Raw genomic sequence first — 20,004 nt, 5'->3', positions numbered from 1 at the left:
ACTTGAGACTTAAAAGAAATGAAAGAACTCTACAAGAACTTTTTGACTCCAACAGAAGAGCAATATAACAACAATGGGAATACCAGAAAGAGAAGAATGGAAAAGGGAATAGAGAGTATATGAAAACAAATAGTCAATGAGAACTTCCCAAATTTGTGGAAAGAACTGGATCCCCAATTCCAAGAAGCAATGAGAACACTTAATTACCTCAATCCCAATAGGCCTTCTACAAGGCACATTTTATTGAAGCTGTCAAAAATTAACAACAAAGAAAGAATCCTCAAGGAAGCCAGGGAAAAAAAGACTGAAACCTACAAAGGAAATCCCATTAAGTTATCTTCTGCTTTTTCAGCAGAAACTCCACAAGCCAGGAGGGAGTCTAATCAAATACTCAAAGTATTCATAGACAGAAATTTTAACCCAGGAATAATGTATCCAGCAAAGATATCCTTTAGATATGAAGGAGAAATAGATGTTTCCAGACATAGAGTAGCTGAGAGAATTTTCTACACATGATTTGCAGTATAAGAAATACTGAAGGAAGCTATTTGACGTGAAATAAAAAAGCAAAAGAATACAAAACCATGAGTATTATTCTGAAGAGACAGAAGCCGGAAATGACAACACCTGCATCAAATAAGGAACTATACACTTAAACATAACATACAGGGTAAAAAGGGGAAAAAATAAAACCAAGAAACAAAACCATTTAAAAAAGGGGAAAAAGACAACTTGCTACTGTTGGTCAGAAATCAACACACAGCATAAATAGGGATAATTTATGACAACAAAAACATACAAAGGGAAAAAGTAAAGGTCTGAACCAGCTGAAGGTAATGGAGAAAGTAAGCATACTGAAGAAAATGGAACACTCTACATATGAAAATTTCTTTTCCATAAACGTAATGGTAACCACTCAAAAAAAAAAAATCCAGAATTGAATTATATAACATAAAAAAAGAAGAAACAGAGGGGAAAAAACATTACACCACCACACCAAATTAACAGACAGCAACAAAAAGGCACATAAACAAGAGAGACACAATCCTATCAGAAAACCACAAAAAGAATGATAGGAAATTCTGATATATCAATAATGATCCTAAATGTCAATGGACTGAACACACCAATAAAAAGTCACAGAGTAGAAGAACGGATCAAAAAATTAAACCCAACCATATGCTCCCGCCAAGAGACACATCTCAGTTATAAGAACAAGCATAGACTCAAAGTGAAAGGATGGAAATTGACACACCAAGCAAATGGTATTCAGAGAAAAGCAGGTGTACCTATACTGATGACAGATGAAACAGACTTCAGGATAAAAAAAGTAACAAGAGACAAAGATGGACATTTCATAATGATAAAGGAACTATACAACAGAGAAGACATAACATTCATCAATATTTATGCCCCCAATCAGGGAGCACTGAAATATACCAAGCAACTTCTAACAGAACTAAAGGGAGAAATTGACCAAAACACAATTATACTAGGGGACTTAAACACATCATTGACAGCTATGGGTCGATCATCCAAACAGAAAATAAATAATGAAATAGCAGCCCTAAATGACACATTAGATGAAATGGATATAATTGACAGTTATAGAGCACTTCATCCTCAAACATCAGATTATACATACTTTTCTAGTGTACACAGAAAATCCAGAATATACAAGGAACTCATGCAACTCGACAACAAAGAAACAAACAGCCCGATTGAAAAAATGGGCAGAGGACCCGAAGAGATATTTCTGCAAAGAGGATATACAAATGGCAAATAGACATATGAAAAAGTGCTCAACATCACTAATCATCAGAGAAATGCAAATAAAAACCACAATGAGATACCACCTCACACCAGTTAGAATGGCTATCATCAACAAGACAAATAGTAACAAGTGTGGGAGAGGCTGTGGAGAAAAAGGAACCCTGATACAGTGTTGGTGGGAATGCAGACTGGTGCAGCCGCTATGGAAGGTAATGTGGAGGTTCCTCAAAAAATTAAAAATAGAATTACCATATGACCCAGCAATCCCACTCCTAGGTATCTACCCAAAATATCTGAAAACATTTATTGATAAAGACACGTGTGCTCCAATGTTCATTGTAGCTTTATTTATGGTGGCCAAGACATGGAAACAACCAAAATGTCCTTCGATAGATGAATAAATAGATAAAGAAGTTGTGGTATATATACACAATGAAATAGTATTCGGCGGTAAGAAAAGATGATATAGGAACATTTGTGACAACATGGATGGATCTTGAGAGTGTAATGCTGAGTGAAATAAGTCAGACAGAAAAAGCAGAGAACCATATGATTTCACTGATATGTGGTATATAAACCAAAAACAACAAAAGAACAAGACAAACAAATGAGAAACAGAAACTCATAGACACAGACAATAGTTTAGTCGATACCAGAGGGTAAGGGGGGTGGGGGGTGGGAGATGAGGGCAAGGGGGTTCAAATATATGGTGATGGAAGGAGAACTGACTCTGGGTGGTGAACACACAATGGGATTTATAGATGATGTAATACAGAATTGTACACCTGAAATCTATGTAATTTTACAAACAATTGTCACCCCAGTAAATTTAAAAAATAAATTTAAAAAAAGAAGGAAAAAAAAGAGACAAGACACTAACAAACAAAATCAGAAATGAAAGAGGGGTAGGTATCACGGATGTCACAGAAATACAACGGTTCCTCCCAGAATACTATGAAGGATTATATGCCACCAAATTCAGTAAGCTAGAAGAAAGAGATATGTTCTTAGAAACATATAGCCTTCCTATGGTGAATCACGAAACACTGGAATATCTAAATAGACCAATCAACCCTAAGGAAATTGAACAGTCATCTGAAACCTTTCCAAATGCAAAGGTCTAGGACCCGATGGCTTCACTAGTGAATTCTATCAAACCTTCAAAGAGGATCTAATACCAATCCTGCTTAAACTGTTCCAAAAAATTGAAGAAGAGACAATGCTCCTTAATCCATTTTATGAGGCCGATGTTACCCTGATACCAAAACCTGATAAGGATAACACAAAAAAAGAAAATTACAGACCAGTATGTCTTATGAATACAGATGGAAAAATCCTAAATGAAATTATAGAAAATTGAATGCAAAAATACATTAAAAAGATTATAGATCGCGACCAAGTGGGGTTCATCCCAGGGGCACAAGGATGGTTCAACATACATAAATCAATCACTGTGATACACCATATAACCAAAATAAAGGACAAAAATCATGTGATAGATGAAGAAAAAGTGTTTGGCAGTATACAACATCCATTTATGTTTAAAACACTTAATAAAATAGGTATAGAAGGAAAATAACTTCACATAATGAAGGCTATGTATGACAAAACCTCAGCTACTATCATAATTAATGGAAAAACCTGAAGCTTTTTGCTCTATTTTCAGGAACACGACAGGGCTGTCCCCTATCACCTCTGCTTTTCAACATAGTATTGGAAGTCCTAACCAGAGCAATCAGGCAAGAGAAAGACATAAAAGGCATCCAAATTGGGAATGAAGAAGTTAAATTGGTACTTTTTGCAGATGACATCATGCTATAGATAGAAAACCCTAAAGACTCCACCAAAAAGCTATTAGAAACAATAAACAAATACAGTCAAGTTGCTGGCTACATTATCAATGTACAAAAGACCATTGCATTCCTATATACTATCAATGAAATATCAGTAAAAGAAATTAAAAAAAAACACACAATTCCTTTTGCTATTGCAGGAAAAGAAATAAAATACCTTGGAATAAACTTAACCAAGGCAGTAAAAGACTTATATACTGAAAACTATAAGACATTTTAAAAATAAATTGAAGAAGGCACAAAGAAATAGAAAGACATTCCATGTTCATGGATTGGAAGAATCAACATAATGAAAATGGCAATATTACCCAAAGCAATATACAGATTTAATGCAATCTACATCAAAATACCAATGACAATGACATTTTTGAAGAAACAGAACAAAAAACTATCAGGTTTGTATGGAACCACAAAAAGAACCCTAATAGCCAAAGTAATCATAGGAAAAAGAACAGTGTTGGATGTATCACACTCCCTGATTTCAGCTTGTACTACATGGCTATGATGATCAAAACAGTATGGTACTGGCAGAAAAACAGATACACAGACTAATGGAATAGAATTGATAACCCAGAAACTAAACCACATAAATATGGACAGATAATTTTTGACAAAGAAGCCAAAAACAACAATGGAGAAACGACAGCCTCTTCGATAAATGGTGCTGGGAGAATTGGAAAGCCACATGCAAAAAAATGAAATTAGACTGCTATCTGTCACTGTGTACCAAAATTAACAAAAATGGATCTAAGACCTAAATATTAGACCTGAAACAATAAATTTCATAGAAGATAACAGAGGTACTAAACTTGTGGACCTTGGTTTCAAAGAGCATTTTATTAATTTGATCCCAAAGGCAAGGTAATTGAAAGCTAAAATAAATGGATGGAACTATATCAAATGAAAAAGCTTCTGCATAGAAAAATAAACCATCGACAAAATAAAGAGGCAACCCACCAAATGGGATAAGATTTTTGGAAACAACGCCTGCGATAAGGGGCTAATATCCAAAATATATAAGGAACTCATACAACTCAACAAAAACAAACAAACAAAAAAAACTATCCAATTAAAAAATGGGCAGAGATCTTCCCATTTTGTTTTCTGCTTTGACAATAATAAGGGGTTAGTGAATGAGACAGAGGGAAGTTTTTGAAATCATAAAATCATTCACATTTTTATTGGGTTGGCAATTATCCTGAAGTACATATTTGTCAAGTGTCAGCAAACAGTATACTGATAAAGTGTGCATTGAATTTTATGCAAATTGATTTTAAATTAACCTTTATACGTTCTGGGTTTTTGTCTCATACCTATGAAATCATTTCAGAATTGTGTTGGTCTGGGGACAGAGATATTATAAATACATTTATGTGGCTTATAACTGTACTAAATAAAGTACATAGAGAGCAGGAAAAAAAAAAATGGGCAGAGGACCTGAAGACACATTTCTACAAAGAAGACATACAAACAGCCAATAGACATATGAAAAAATATTCAACATCACTAATCAGAGAAATGCAAATCAAAGCCACAATGAGGTATCACTTCACACCAATTAGAATGGTTATCATCAAAACACAAATAATAACAAGTGTTGGAGAGGCTGTGGAGAAAAAGGAACCCTCATACACTGTTGGTGGGAATGCAGACTGGTGTAGCCACTATGGAAGGCAGTGTGGAGGTTCCTCAAAAACTTAAGAATAGAGTTACCATCTGACCTAACAATTCCTGTCCTGGGTATCTACCTGAAAAATCTGAAAGCATTTATCTCTAAAGATATGTGTGCCTCGATGTTCATTGCAGATTTATTTATGTTGGCGAAGACATGGAAATCAAAATCAAAATGTCCTTTGATAGATTATTGGAAAAGAACTTGTGGTATATATACACAATGGAGTACTATTCTTCCATAAGAAAAGATGAAATAGTACCATTTGCGACATTATGGATGGATCTTGAGATTATTATGCTGAGTGAAATTAGTCAGATAGTAGAAGTCAGAACCATATGATTTCACTGATACATGGTATATAAAACTTAAAACAGCAAAAGAACAAGACCAACAAATGAAGAAACAAAAACTCACAGACACAAATAGTTTAGTGGTAGAGGATAAGAAGGGATGGGGGTGGTAGATAAAAGTAAAAGTGATCAAATGTGTGGTGCTGGAAGAAGAACTGACTCTGGGTGGTGGACACACAATGTGATATATAGATGATGTAGTACAGAATTGTACACCTGAAATCTATGTAACTTTACTAACAATTGTCACCCCAATAAACTTTAATTTAACAAAAAGCTGATGAACAAAGGAGGATTATGGGAGATGCGGAAAATATACATTAACTTAATCTCCTGATTTGGAATAAATGGGAGGTTATAGTATTAGTAGAACTTATATTTAGTTTCTAAAAGTTTCAGGAGAGAAACTACCTGATTTACAAACTATAGTTGTGAAAATTACATTGTTATGCACTAGATTACAGTGTATGCAGTGCATGGAAATAGGCTAATTCAGCCTCAGTGTTTGAAAGAAATTAAATGCATTAAAATTTAAAAATTATGAATTAGAATGTTCAAACTCTTTGGTTGCCCTCGTCAAGCAAGGCTTTGCAGGAACAGCCAGCAATCCTTCCTGATTCTGCCCTTTATTTCATGTTCTTTTGCTTCTCGAAACCCCTTCCCCCTTTTCTCCTGTCATCCACAACTGATATATCCTTCAAACTCCTCCAGCCAGCCTTCTCTGAAATCTCTACTTTCCTGGAGTCCTACCTTTTCACAATTCTTACAGTAGGCATAGTCTTTAGTGCAACACTCAGTTTGTTATTTTTTGTGCTGTTCATGAATTGTTTCATAAATACGCTTTTCTGTCTATCCTCATTGGAACCGTATTATATAAGCATGTATCACAAGATTTGAATATACCATTGGGGGTTGATAACAGCATACAGAATTGGTTGACTAACTGATAATTTATAAGTGAGGATTAATAGCAACATACAAAGTGTCCTGTATCTAGTATATGATCTCAAAAAAAAGTCATAGAATATTGTATTGAGAAGGGACATACTTTTGGTGAGGAGACCAAGGCCAAGAGAGCTTCAATGAGTTGGTCAAAGTCTGAGAGCTAGGTAATGGCAGAACTTGGACTATAAGTCTGGTTTCCTGCTTTAGGTTCATGAAATTTGATAATATTTTGAAGATGAACACCATAGGCAAATAAATATAGGCCTTAGTATTTCCTGGCAGTATTTGATGACATATCAAAATGAGAATGAAGTGAAAAGTACTCTGGGTTCCCCAAAACAAAATGGGTCTTCAAGTTAAGTTACCTAGAAGGACATTCTTTACAGGGACCCCCCAGGCAACCGGCCTCCCATTTGCTCCTTCCTTCTCTGAGTCCAAAAACCTTGAGTTAGAGAGAACCATTCTCAGCCTATATCCAGGGTTACAGGCAAACAAATAAGGCAAGATTGTCTTTTGGAATCTCATGGTCATAGGCTCCCCTGGTTTTACTGAGGAGCCCCTCAAAGATAACTGAGCTTTAGAAGAGTCTATTTAGCTGAATTATGATGTATATACCTAATTTCATACTGTTTAAATCAGACCCTAAACTTCTGAGACTCTTTCAATATAATGTATCCTCAATATATTATCTCACTATTAGAAAAAAACATTCATCCCTAAAGCCCAGTTTAGCCAGACTCCACTCATTATTTCCATCAGATAATTATTTGTTGAGGATCTATAATCTGAAAACCTAATGTTATCTGGTGGAACAAGCCTTAGAAGCACAAGACATTGACACCAGTCCCAGCACTGTGGTTAAACTGCTGTGTGAAAAGCACTTTTCCTCTTTTGGCTCCAGTTTTTTATCTATGAAATGGGGATAATCAGTCTCTGACAGAATTAATTCTCCAAAACCTTTCAGCTTAGGCCTCTCCCTCTATTTTAGATTATGCTGCTTTCCACATTGTATATTTTAGACCAGATAAATTATTTCGGCACGTGCTGTTTTTCAACAACAGTGACTCATCCAGGAATGTATCCTAGACCCATTTTTAGAGTTGGAGTAAGAGGACATATAAAGTTTGAAAAATTAGATTCTAAAATTACCACTGCTACAATTTTTTGGTCTTAGTCTTCAATTCATTTTAAATGTTAAACACAACTTAAAAGAGTATTAGATTTTACTTATTGGAAGAGAAGGGAACAAACATGAGTTGAGGAAGGTTAAACACAATTGCTACATGAATTTCAAAGAGGAGGACAGATGCCTCTTCTTACCTCTTTCTGTGTCATAGAGGTACACAAACTTCTCCCACTTGTAGTGACCCAGAAGACTCAGAATAGCACCCTTCAAGGCTGGGCGCATCTGGATGACAAACTGCACATCTGCATCAGTGGGGAAGCTGGGTGTGACAAAGGACGTGTGCAGGGCCCCACAGAAGGAGGTCAGAGTGTTCATTGACATCTGGTCATAGAATCCAAAGATGGCATACACCCCTCTCGAGAACTGGGAGCAGACTGCAATGAGAAAAATAGAAATAAATTTCAATAGCCTTATGGTCCCTTACTGTAGCTTATAGGGTTGGAAATACAATAGTTCGGCTTTGTCTCTAAATGACATATCTCAAAAGAAAACCAAGATCTCTGAAATCCCTAGAAGCCCTTGAAAGCCTGGTTGCCCAGTGGAAGCATAAGGAAGGGAAGAATTTATTTGATACAGTTGCATATTCTCTATATCTACCATAGACAGGAAACTAAGAAAGTGTGCGAAGGAAAGAGGTGAATGTTGTCTTACCCTTTTTCAGTAACCCTCCCAACTCATATCCAGGGCACTTGGTGCTCTCATCCTTCCACCAGATCTGCCCAGGAGCCTCATAGTGTACCCACGACCCCATCGAGGTACAACTGTCTTGTGTCTTAACCCTTCATTGTGTTTTCTACTAGGTGACAAGAATGACTGATAATTTAGTCAGACAAACTGCTAATGTGTCTGCTGGGAAATGTGTTATTCCTCATATGTTACATAATGCTTTAAGCATGGTTATGTTATGACTAATAACCTTAATGTAGGCTACTAATAAAGCGGATTTCAAATTCTGGGCAGGCCATTAGGAAGACTGGTCTGTCAGTTTCCAGTGTGTCAAGTGGGGTAGGTGGGCCTATTCGGCCTATGTGTAACTGACAGTTTTATCTTGATTCTTTTGGAGTTATCTTCCAGATGATTAGCCCACACATAGAACTTTCATGTCCTCATCATAATTGTGGTCAGCTTTATATCTTTTTTTTAATTAAAATTTATTGGGGTGACAATGGTTTAATAAAAATACATAGGTTTCAAGAGCACAATTCTGTAATACATCATCGATATATCCCGTTGTTTATTCACCACACAGAGTTAGTTTTCCTTCCATAAACATATATTTGACTCCTTTTACCCTCTTTTCCCATCCTCTTCCCCGCTTACCTTCTGCTAACCACTAAACTATTATCTGTGTCTATGAGTTTCTGTTTCTCATTTGTTTGTCTTGTTCTTTTGTTGTTTTTGGTTTATATACCACATATCAGTGAAATCACATGGTTCTCTGCTTTTTCTCTCTGACTTATTTCGCTCAGCATTACACTCTCAAGATCCATCCATGTTGTCACAAATGTTCCTATATCATCTTTTCTTACCGCCGAATACTATTCCATTGTGTATATATACCACAACTTCTTTATCCATTCATCTATCGAAGGACATTTTGGTTGTTTCCATGTCTTGGCCACCGTAAACAAAGCTGCAATGAACATTGGAGCACATGTGTCTTTATGTATAAATGTTTTCAGATTTTTTGGGTAGATACCCAGGAGAGGGATTGCTGGGTCATATGGCAATTCTATTCGTAATTTTTTGAGGAACCTCCACACTGCCTTCCATAACGGCTGCACCAGTCTGCATTCCCACCAACAGTGTATGAGGGTTCCTTTTTCTCCACAGCCTCTCCAACACTTGTTACTATTTGTCTTGTTGATGATAGCCATTCTGACTGGGGTGAGGTGATATCTCATTGTGGTTTTGATTTGCATTTCTCTGATGATTAGTGATGTTGAGCATTTTTTCATATGTCTATTTGCCATTTGTATGTCCTCTTTGGAGAAATGTCTCTTCAAGTCCTCTGCCCATTTTTCAATTGGGTTGTTTGTTGTTGACTTGCATGAGTTCCTTGTATATTCTGGATACTAGCCCCTTATCGGAGGCACTGTTTGCAAAAATCTTCTCCCATTCAGTTGGTGGCCTCTTTATTTTGTCAATGGTTTCTTTTGCTGTGCAGAAGCTTTTAAGTTTCATATAGTCCCATTCGTTTATTTTAGCTTTTACTTCCATTGCCTTTGGAGTCAAATTCATAAAATGCTCTTTGAACCCAAGGTCCATAAGTTTAGTACCTATGTTTTCTTCTATGCAGTTTAATGTGTCAGGTCTTAGGCTTAAGTCTTTGATCCATTTTGAATTAACTTTGGTACATGGTGACAAATAGCAGTCCAGTTTCATTCTTTTGCACGTGGCTATCCAATTCTCCCAGCACCATTTATTGAAGAGGCTGTCTTTGCTCCATTGTATGTTTTAGCTTCTTTGTCAAAAATTATCTGTCCATATTTATGTGGTTTTATTTCTGGGTTCTCAATTCTATTCCATTGGTCTATGTGTCTGTTTTCTGCCAATACCATGCTGTTTTGATTATTGTAGCCCTGTAGTACAAGCCAAAGTCAGGAAGTGTGATACCTCCATTATTGTTCTTTTTCTTAAGATTGCTTTGGCTATTAGGGTCTTTTGTGGTTCCAAACAAATCTGATGATTTTTGTTCTATTTCTTTAAAATATGCCATTGGGATTTTGATGGGGATTGCATTGAATCTGTATATTGCTTTGGGTAATATGGCCATTTTAACTATGTTGATTCTTCCAATCCATGAGCACGGAATGTCTTTCCATTTCTTTGTGTCTTCTTCAATTTCTTTCAAAAATGTCTTATAGTTTTCAGCATATAGGTCTTTCACATCCTTGGTTAAGTTTATTCCTAGGTATTTTATTCTTTTTGCTGCAATTGCAAAAGGAATTGTTTTTGTATTTCTTTTCTGAGATTTCATTGTTAGTATATAGGAAAGCAATGGACTTTTGCATTGATTTTGTAGCCAGCAACTTTACTGTATTCGTTGATTGTTTCTAATAGCTTTTTGGTGGAGTCTTTAGGGTTTTCTATATATAGCATCATGTCATCTGCAAAGAGTGATAATTTAACTTCTTCATTCCCAATTTGGATGCCTTTTATTTCTTTCTCTTGCCTGATTGCTCTGGCAAGGACTTCCAACACTATGTTGAAAAGCAGAGGTGATAGGGGACAGCCCTGTCGTGTTCCTGAACATAGAGCAAAGGGCTTCAGTTTTTCACCATTAATTATGAGATTAGCAGAGGGCTTGTCATATATGGCCTTTATTATGTTAAGGTATTTTCCTTCTATACCTATTTTATTAAGTGTTTTAATCATAAATGGATGTTGTATCTTGTCAAATGATTTTATGCATCAATTGATATAATCATATGATTTTGTCCTTTATTTTGTTTTTGTGGTGTATCATGTTGATTGATTTGCATATGTGGAACCATCCTGTGCCACTAGGATGAAACCCCATGGTTGTGATGTATAATCTTTTTAATGGATTGTTATGATTGATGCGAGAATTTTATTTAGGATTTTTGCATCGGTATTCATCGGAGATATTGGTCTGCAATTTTCTTTTTTTGTGCTGTCCTTACCAGGTTTTGGTATCAGGGTAATGTTGGCCTCATAAAATGAATTAGGAAGTACTGTCTTTTCTTCAGTTTTTTGGAAGAGTTTGGCCAGGATTGGTATTAGATCCTCTTTGAAGGTTTGGTAGAATTCACTCGTGAAGCCATCGGGTCCCGGACTTTTGCTTTTGGGAAGGTTTTGGATGACTGATTCATTTCGTTACTGGTGATCGGTCTGTGTAGATTTTCCAGTTCTTCATGGTTCAGCCTTGGAAGGCTATATGTTTCTAAGAACTTGTCCATTTCTTCTAGGTTGTTGAATTTGGTGGCATATAGTCCTTCATAGTATTCTTGGATGATCCTTTGTATTTCTGTGGTGTCCGTGATAACTTCCCCTTTTACGTTTCTGATTTTGTTAATCAGTGTCTTCTCTCTTTTTATCTTAGTGAGTCTAGCCAAGGGTTTGTCAATTTTGTTAATCTTTTCAAAGAACCAGCTCTTTGTCATATTAATTTTTTCTATTGTCTTTTTGTTCTCTATTTCATTTAGTTCTGCTCTGATTTTTGTTATTTCCTTTCTTCTGCTGACCTTGGGTTTCACTTGTTCTTCTTTTTCTAGTTCTTTAAGGTGTAACATGAGGTTATTTATTTGGGAGTTTTCTTGTTTCTTGAGATAGGCCTGTAATGAGATAAATTTCCCCTTAAAACTGCTTTTGCTGCATCCCAAAAATTTTGGTAGGATGTATTTTCATTGTCATTTGTTTCTATGTATCTTTTGATCTCTCCTCTAATTTCTTCTTTGACCCAGTCTTCTTTAAAAGTATGTTGTTTAATCTCCATGTATTTGTGTTTTTCCCGCTTTCTTTTTGCAGTTGATATTCAATTTCAAAGCCTTGTGATCAGAGAATATGCTTGGTATGATTTCAATCTTCTTAAATTTGCTGAGACTGATTTTATGTCCCAATATATGGTCTATCCTTGAGAATGTTCCGTGTACACTAGAAAAGAATGTATAGTCTGATGTTTTAGGATGAAGTGCTCTATAAATGTCAATTATGTCCATTTCATCTAATGTGTCATTTAGGGCTGCTATTTTGTTATTTATTTTCTGTTTGGATGATCTATCCATAGCTGTCAATGATGTATTTAAGTCCCCTAGTATAATTGTGTTTTGGTCAATTTCTCCCTTTAGTTCTGTTAGTAGTTGCTTGGTATATTTCGGTGCTCCCTGATTGGGGGCATAAATATTGATGACTGTTATGTCTTCTTGTTGTACAGTCCCCTTCACCATTATGAAATGTCCATCTTTGTCTCTTGTTATCTTTTTCACCTTGAAGTCTGTTTCATCTGATATCATTATGGCTACACCTGATTTTCTCTGGGTACCATTTGCTTGGAGTGTCAATTTCCACCCTTTCACTTTGAGTCTATGCTTGTCCTTGTAGCTGAGATGTGTCTCTTGGAGACAGCATATGGTTGGGTTTAGTTTTTTGATCCAATCTGCTACTCTGTGCCTTTTTATTGGTGAGTTCAGTCCATTTACATTTAGGGTGATTATTGATATGTGAGGATTTCCTGTCATTCTATCTTTAGTTTTCTGGTAAGGCTGTGTCTCCATTGTTTCTTTGCCTTTTGTTGTTGTCTATTATTTCTGTGTGGTGGTATTCTATGATGTTTCCCTCTGTTTCTTCTTTTATTACAGTATATATTTCAGTTCTGGATTTTTTTTGAGTGGTTACCCTTAAGTTTATGTAAAAGTAAGTTTGATATCTAGAGTATTCCATTTTCTTCAGCACGCTTACTTTCTCCAATCCCATGTTGCAGTTCAGGCCTTTACTCTCCCCTTTTTTATGTTTGGTTTGCCACAAATTGTCCGTGTTAATGGTGGTCGAATAGCCTCCTTTAGTATTTCTTCTAGTGCAGGTCGTGTATTAGAGAATTCCCTCAGCTTCTGGATGTCTGGAAAGGTCTTTATTGCTCCTTCATATCTAAAGGATATCTTTGCTGGGTATATTTTTCTTACCCTATAATTTCTCTCTTTCAATAGTTTGAATAGTTGGTTCCACTCTCTCCTGGCTTGTAGAGTTTCCGCTGAAAAATGTGATGATACTCTAATGGGCTTTTCTTTGTAAATTACCATCGTCTTTCCCCGGCTGCCTTGAGGATCTTTCTTTGTTGTTGATTTCAGACAGCTTCAATACAATGTGCCTTGGAGAAGGCCTGTTGGGATTGAGGTAATTAGGTGTTCTATTTGCTTCTTGGATTCGAGGGTCCAGTTCTGTCCACAAGTTTGGGAAGTTCTCATCGACAATTTGTTTGAATATATTCTCTGTTCACTTCTCTCTTTCTTCTCCTTCTGGTATGCCCATTATTCTTATATTGCTCTTTCTGATGGAGTCAGAAAGTTCTTGTAGAGTTCTTTCATTTCTTTTAAGTCTCAAGTCTCTTTCTTCTTCCATCTGTGTCATTTCCAGGTTTCTATCTTCGATGTCACTGATTCTTTCCTCCATCTGGTCAACTCTACTACCTAAGCTGGTTATTTCATTCTTAATTTCTTCTATTGAGTTCTTAATCTCCAGAAATTCTATTTGGTTCTTTATTAAAATTTCAATCTCTTTCGTAAAATGCTCATGCTGTTCTTTGATTGTGTTTCTGAGTTCATGAAACTGCCTTTCTGTGTTTTCTTGAATCTCGTTGAGTTTTTTCACAACTGCATTCTTGAGTCCTCTGTCATTTAAGTCACATATTTCCATATCTTTGAAGTTCCTTTTCTGGAGACTTTTCACTTTCTTTCTGAGCTACCTTGTTGCCTTGGTTATTCATGGCAATTACTGATTTACTATTTCTCTTCCTAGACATCTACACGAGTGGCTTCTGCAACAGGTTGATAGGAAGAGATTTTTCTTTTGTTTTCCAGTATTTGTTGGTAGAATGTTTTATTTTTTCTCCAACTGCAGCCTATTTTTCTTCTCCCACACGGTAGTGCTATGTTTTCTCTGCACTATTCCAGGTTCTCACACAATGGGGGAATTCCCTGGGAGACAGGCTTCTCCTCTGTTAATAGTTCGTCTAGGTCACAGGGCACATTGTCCTGGTGGGTATGCAGAAAGTTTTGATGTTCTAAGTCTCATCCAGCTCCCGATACAGAGCCCGTATGTTTCAGCAGTTCTGTTTACTCATGCAGGGGCCCGCCCAGATAGGTGGGGTCAGGGGCAGGATGAATTTTGAGAGGTGGTCCAGAGCAATGGTGGCGACCACCACCACAGCCGATCCTGCTTCCACATCGCCTTCCCCTTTGCCGGAACTAGTTGGGCTGAGAATTTGTGTCTGCGGTCCACAGTTCTCAGAACAGCAAATATTCTATTCTTTTGATCTGACACTGCTACTGTTGTGTTGCTAGCACTGGGCATGTGGCGGTAGAGCGAGCTCTGGGAGGGTAGGGAGATAGCGGCTAGTTGCAGTGCCTAAGGCTTCCATTCTCTGCTCAGCAGTGAGGGCTTAAACCACCATTTTCAGCCTTCTTCCTTCAGTGTTTTCTCCGAGGTCTCTGCCGTGAGCGTTGGGTTCAGCCGTATTATATGCTGCCCCCTCAGACCTGTGGGCCACAGGCGGAGTCCTAGCGGTCGGAGTTCTTCCCTCTCCCGCAGCTGGGGTAGTTCCGGGAAGCAGCGAGCTCGGAGCACTGAGCTAGGTCTGCTTCCTGCGCCTGCGCGGCTCCGTCTCTGCACTTCTCCCTTTCCTCCTCCCCTGTTTGCGCGATTCACCCACCTGTAGGTGACTTCGGTAGTGGGCCTCTTCTTCTTGCCTATCTGCTGTGCAGGGAGTCCTTTGTGGAGTTATTGTTGTTTGATTCGTTTTAAATTCCAGGGGAGCTTTACAGAGGTTCACCTCACGCCGACATTTTAATGATTCTACGTTTTCTTTATCTAATCATCTATCAAATGACTCTTTGGTTGTGTCCATGTCTTGGCCACCATAAATAAAACTTCAATGAACATCTTAAAGATATATGTGTTCCAGTGCTTCATTTCAAAGTAGGCCACACCACCACCTCTTCCCTCTTCTGGCCCAGAAGAGCTTAAAATTGTGAACCAATTTCAATATTAGCTCAGGTAGAGCAAAATTAGCAAAGCAAATCAACTACAACAACCATGTGTGGTGTATTCCCAAACCAATTGGAAATGATCTTTAGATTATCTACACTACTCCTTCCTTTTAGTCATGTGAAGCAACAGAACGGTCAGCTGATGACATGGTGTGATTTACGGGGTCATGCATGATCTCTCTTATCTGCTAAGAAGTCTGTACTAGGTTTAGGGTATTGAAAAAAAGTTTGTGGCTTGGGAGGGGGATTAAATGGAATCCTTTTTTAGCCATTAGCATGTTTATGAATTAATATGTCTCATTAGATTTCAGGATGAGTGGTAAAGCAGGTGGACAAGATATGAGGGGGATGGGAGGATCAGAGAAGAGAATGTAAAGGGTCTGGAGTCCTTCCTGAGAGGAGAAACAGTGAAGGCATTGGACTCAAAAAGAAGGAAAGCATGTAAAGTAGAACAAAATGAAGTGGAAAACCAATTGAATTAATTTCTTCACTGCTTTGTAAGGATCAGAGAGTTCTCATTATTTGTGGTATCTTTTTTTTACATACATTCTGTTTAAACCTATATTGATTAAGGATGCTGCCTTTTATCAGTCAAACTCATTAGTTATTGGTTTGAGGGTAACATTTTAAAGTTGATTATCAGTCATTCAGGAAACTCCATCAGGGAAGATAGTAGCCTCAAACTTGAGAAATTCTAAGTGACCATCAAACACATGCACAAGAAAGTCTATATTAAAAGGAGAAAGCCAACTAGAGAATGAATCTGGAGCACTTCATGACAGGGTGCCAAAGGGAGTATTCAGAAACAAAAAGGAAGTAGTTAGTTGCCATATTGCCTTGGTCATCAAGGGAAACACTAAGGAAAGTCTCATCCCCAAATTCATCCTGGAAATGGAGGGTTTTGCAGTGTGAGGTCAAATCTTGGCTGGTGCACATCATGTTTTGTATAGAATTGATAATCATAACAGCCGTTGAATGCTCAGTGGGTACCAGGCACTGTGCTAAATACTATACAAATATTATCTCATTTAATATTCCCAACAACCTCATGAGGTATTGCTATTATTTCTATTTAACTGATAAGAATTCTGAGCCAAAAAAATGTTCTATCTCTTGAGTGGAGGAGCCAAGATTTGAATCTGAGTCTGTCTGACCCCAAAACTCACACTCCCTGGGTCCCAAAACCAACAATGACGTTAAAGACTAATTATTGGCCCAAATGAGATAGGACTTTCAAGTTTAGCAACTAAAAATATAGAATGTCAAATTAAATTTGAACCTCAGATAAATAATTTTAATATAAGTATGACTCAAATTCATAGATACACTAAAAAATATTTGTTGTTTATTTGAAATTCAAATTTCATTCAGGATTCTGAATTTTATCTGACAACCCTAGAAGGAACCTATTGTTGTTAATGGTCATGGGGCTGGAAAACTGTAATAACCAATCATGGCTCCTTCCCCAAAATGATGCAGGAGGTAGCCACTAATTCTTAGATCCATACCAATTAGCATGCAAGGACCAAGAGAAAAATGAGGATTCATGAACCCCATACAAAAAATAGCCTCATAGGAGAAATGCAACATATCTTCAACAAGGTAACCTGACTAAATTATGGACAATAATTGAGGGGGAAATAAACTTGGAGGGAGGCAAACTTATAGCTATGATCAATTTAGAATTTAAAAAAGCCCTTAATACATTGGAAGGAAACAAACAAACAAACAAAAGTGTGTTATAGTAGTAAGATGCTGGTTAATAAAAAATATAGTATTGCTCTTATAATCATTGTTTTTGAATCCCAGGGGTGCAGAATTAATTAATCATTACTAGTACATATATGAATGTTTCACATTTTATTTATCATATTCATTTATCTATTTATTTAAAAGGCAATTAACACCCAAAAAGCCATCACCCAACCCAAGAACTGTAACATTACTGATAACTTATTTTTACCTATGTCTTCCTCCTTTATTCTATCTCCTTGTTTTGACCCCTCCCTCCTTCTGAGGTAACTACTATCCTGAATTTTGCATTTATCATTACCTTTGACTTTTAAAAATACACAAATACACACATAAACAATATGTTGTTTTTGCTTGTTTTAAAACTATAAGAAGGGACTCATGTTATATAGGTGAAACCCAGACCTCTGGAAGGAGCACACAGTGAAATCTTAAAACCTATGGATGATGACAAGCAAAAAGAGACAAAGGGAGACCTTGTAAAAATGCGTGACTGAGCAGGTGTGACGGTACCCAGTAAAAATGAAAAACATTCTGAACTAAGTTTACAGCTTTGGTTTTAGCTCAGGCAAGGTATTTAAAAGTATTATAGATCAGCAGCAACCCTCAGGGAATACTAGACTACTGTATTCTCCCAGGCAGACATACGGTGATGGACATCAACAAAAAGAGTGTTAGGAGAAAATCAGTAAATGTCATATTTCTTTTTTTTTCATTTATTTTTTAAAATTTATTTCTTTCATATAAAACAGATGTGCAGCTGCCCAGCAAATACTATTGTGTGTAGTTACTCTTGCTGTAACACAACATATACAAGGAATGTTAGTCAAAGGCCCAGTGGGGAAGACAAGTGCCATATCAGGATAGGGTTAATAGTCTCTGAGAGAAACTGGGGCATAGAAGGTCTGTGCATGGCCTCTCACAGTGGAACCCTGAGCCCATTTCTGGCTACAGGAAGTAAGGCTGAATGGAACATTAGGCTGACCCAAAGGACAATGTCTGTGTTTTTGGATTCTTAGAATGTTTGAACTAGAAGGAACTTAAAGACTTTTTCTTCGGTTGTTTTCCAAACATAGTTTTTAGTGTAAAATTCTTTATTCAAATGAAATTTTATATGGAAATGTTCAATATCTAAGAGATAAAGTGGAGCTCTTCTGATTCAGCAAAGTTCCACTGATACTTCCCTGGGGGGTGGGGGGTGGGATATGAAGGTAAGGGGGATCAAATATATGGTGATGGAAGGAGAACTGACTCTGGGTGATGAACACACAATGGGATTTATAGATGATGTAATACAGAATTGTACACCTGAAATCTATGTAATTTTACTAACAATTGTCACCCCAATAAATTTAATAAAAAAATAAAAAAATAAAAAAAGTAAAACTATGACACAAAGAGAGGACGTGTCTTGCACAAGGTCACATAATGAATTATGAACCAGTCAATTAGAAATGCTTTATCAGCATTTGTACAGCATACCTATTCCAGAGCTATCTAGGACAGCATGGGTCAGGATTTGCTTGGCATGAAAGTGACTTACCCTCAATGGCTAGTTCTCAGCATAGATGGATCCACCAAGAGTTTCCCATAACTCATCTGATGGCTGCTTCTCTCACTTTCCTCAGCCCCAAATATCAACAATGAGATTAGGTTGCAGATTGGTGAATCTTTGGGGCAATATCTGTTACCTTTATCTGAATCCTTAATGAACCATATCCATTTCTTTATCTCAGAAGACAAGTCTGTGGTAAAATGATTCTGGAAGAAATAGTTATCTTGGCAATCTTATGAAACCTTGAAGTGCAGTTCATGGCTCTGCCAATCTTAAGCTACATGACTTTGTGCAAGTTCTGGAGTTAGACTGTATAGGTTGAAGTCCTGAATCCATCACTTGTAAGGTAAGTTACTTATTATATCTGTGCTTCTGATCTAGTTTCCTCATCTGCCAAATTGGGATAATAGTTCCTGTTTCAGCATTGGTTGTGAAAGTTAAAATGAGTTCATTCATGGGAAACATCTATAACAGTGCCTGGCACATAACAGATAATTAATGCTAGGCATTTATTCACACAACAAATATCTATTGATCATCATTTATTCACACAACAAATATCTATTGACCATCTACTATGTGCAAGGCACTCTCATAGGTATTGGGAGATACAGGAGATTAAAAAAAAATCCTATCCTCTTGGAAATTATACACCATTAATAGTTAAGGAAAAAGACAATAATAAATGAGATAAATAAAATATAAAATATGTTGGAGACATTACAGAAATGGTGGCATGAGGAGTGCTTCTCAAAATCTCCCCTGGAAGTTACAACAAATTCAGCAGCTATAATTCAACAAAAGATTCCCTGCGCAGCACACAGACAAGTTTAAGAGATCCACACATCGAATCACCTGAAGGTGGGTAAATTGAGCAAGTGGGGGAGATGGGATGTGGGAAGTACAGAGATGTGGGCTGAGGGACCACATGATGCAGACCGGAACTTACTACACTATGGGGCTCACTGCAATCATAGGAGAGGGAAAATTTCAGGCAGCATGCACATCCCCTGTGGCCCACAGTACTGTCTGAGGGATCAGCATGTAATATAGCTGAACCCAGCACTCACAGCAGAGACCTCCGAAGAGAGACCAAATACAGAAGCGTGGGAATGGTGGTTTAAGCCGTCAATGCAAGGCAGAAAACAGAAAACAAAGACACGGAGTCAAGCTGCCACCCCACACCCACCT

General features: G+C 37.1%; 1 protein-coding gene across 5 annotated transcripts in view; it reads right to left on the bottom strand.

Annotated features, from left to right (window-relative positions):
• The window catches only part of GRIA3 (glutamate ionotropic receptor AMPA type subunit 3), a 569,577-nt gene that overhangs the window by 440,445 nt on the left and 109,128 nt on the right, over window positions 1–20,004 (bottom strand). For all 5 annotated transcript variants that reach the window (XR_012493554.1, XM_074324305.1, XM_074324304.1 and 2 more), the window contains exon 3: window positions 7,917–8,156. Coding sequence is in view for 4 of the 5 variants with exons in the window: in XM_074324305.1 (XP_074180406.1) it covers window positions 7,917–8,156 (240 nt within the window). In the remaining variant the exon portion in view is untranslated. The remainder of the gene's footprint in view (window positions 1–7,916; window positions 8,157–20,004) is intronic.

The sequence above is a fragment of the Rhinolophus sinicus genome, chromosome X (assembly GCF_036562045.2).
Source record: "Rhinolophus sinicus isolate RSC01 chromosome X, ASM3656204v1, whole genome shotgun sequence".
Taxonomy (NCBI): Eukaryota; Metazoa; Chordata; class Mammalia; order Chiroptera; family Rhinolophidae; genus Rhinolophus; species Rhinolophus sinicus.
Note: the sequence above shows the minus strand (reverse complement) of the source record. Positions and strands in the feature narration are given on the sequence as shown.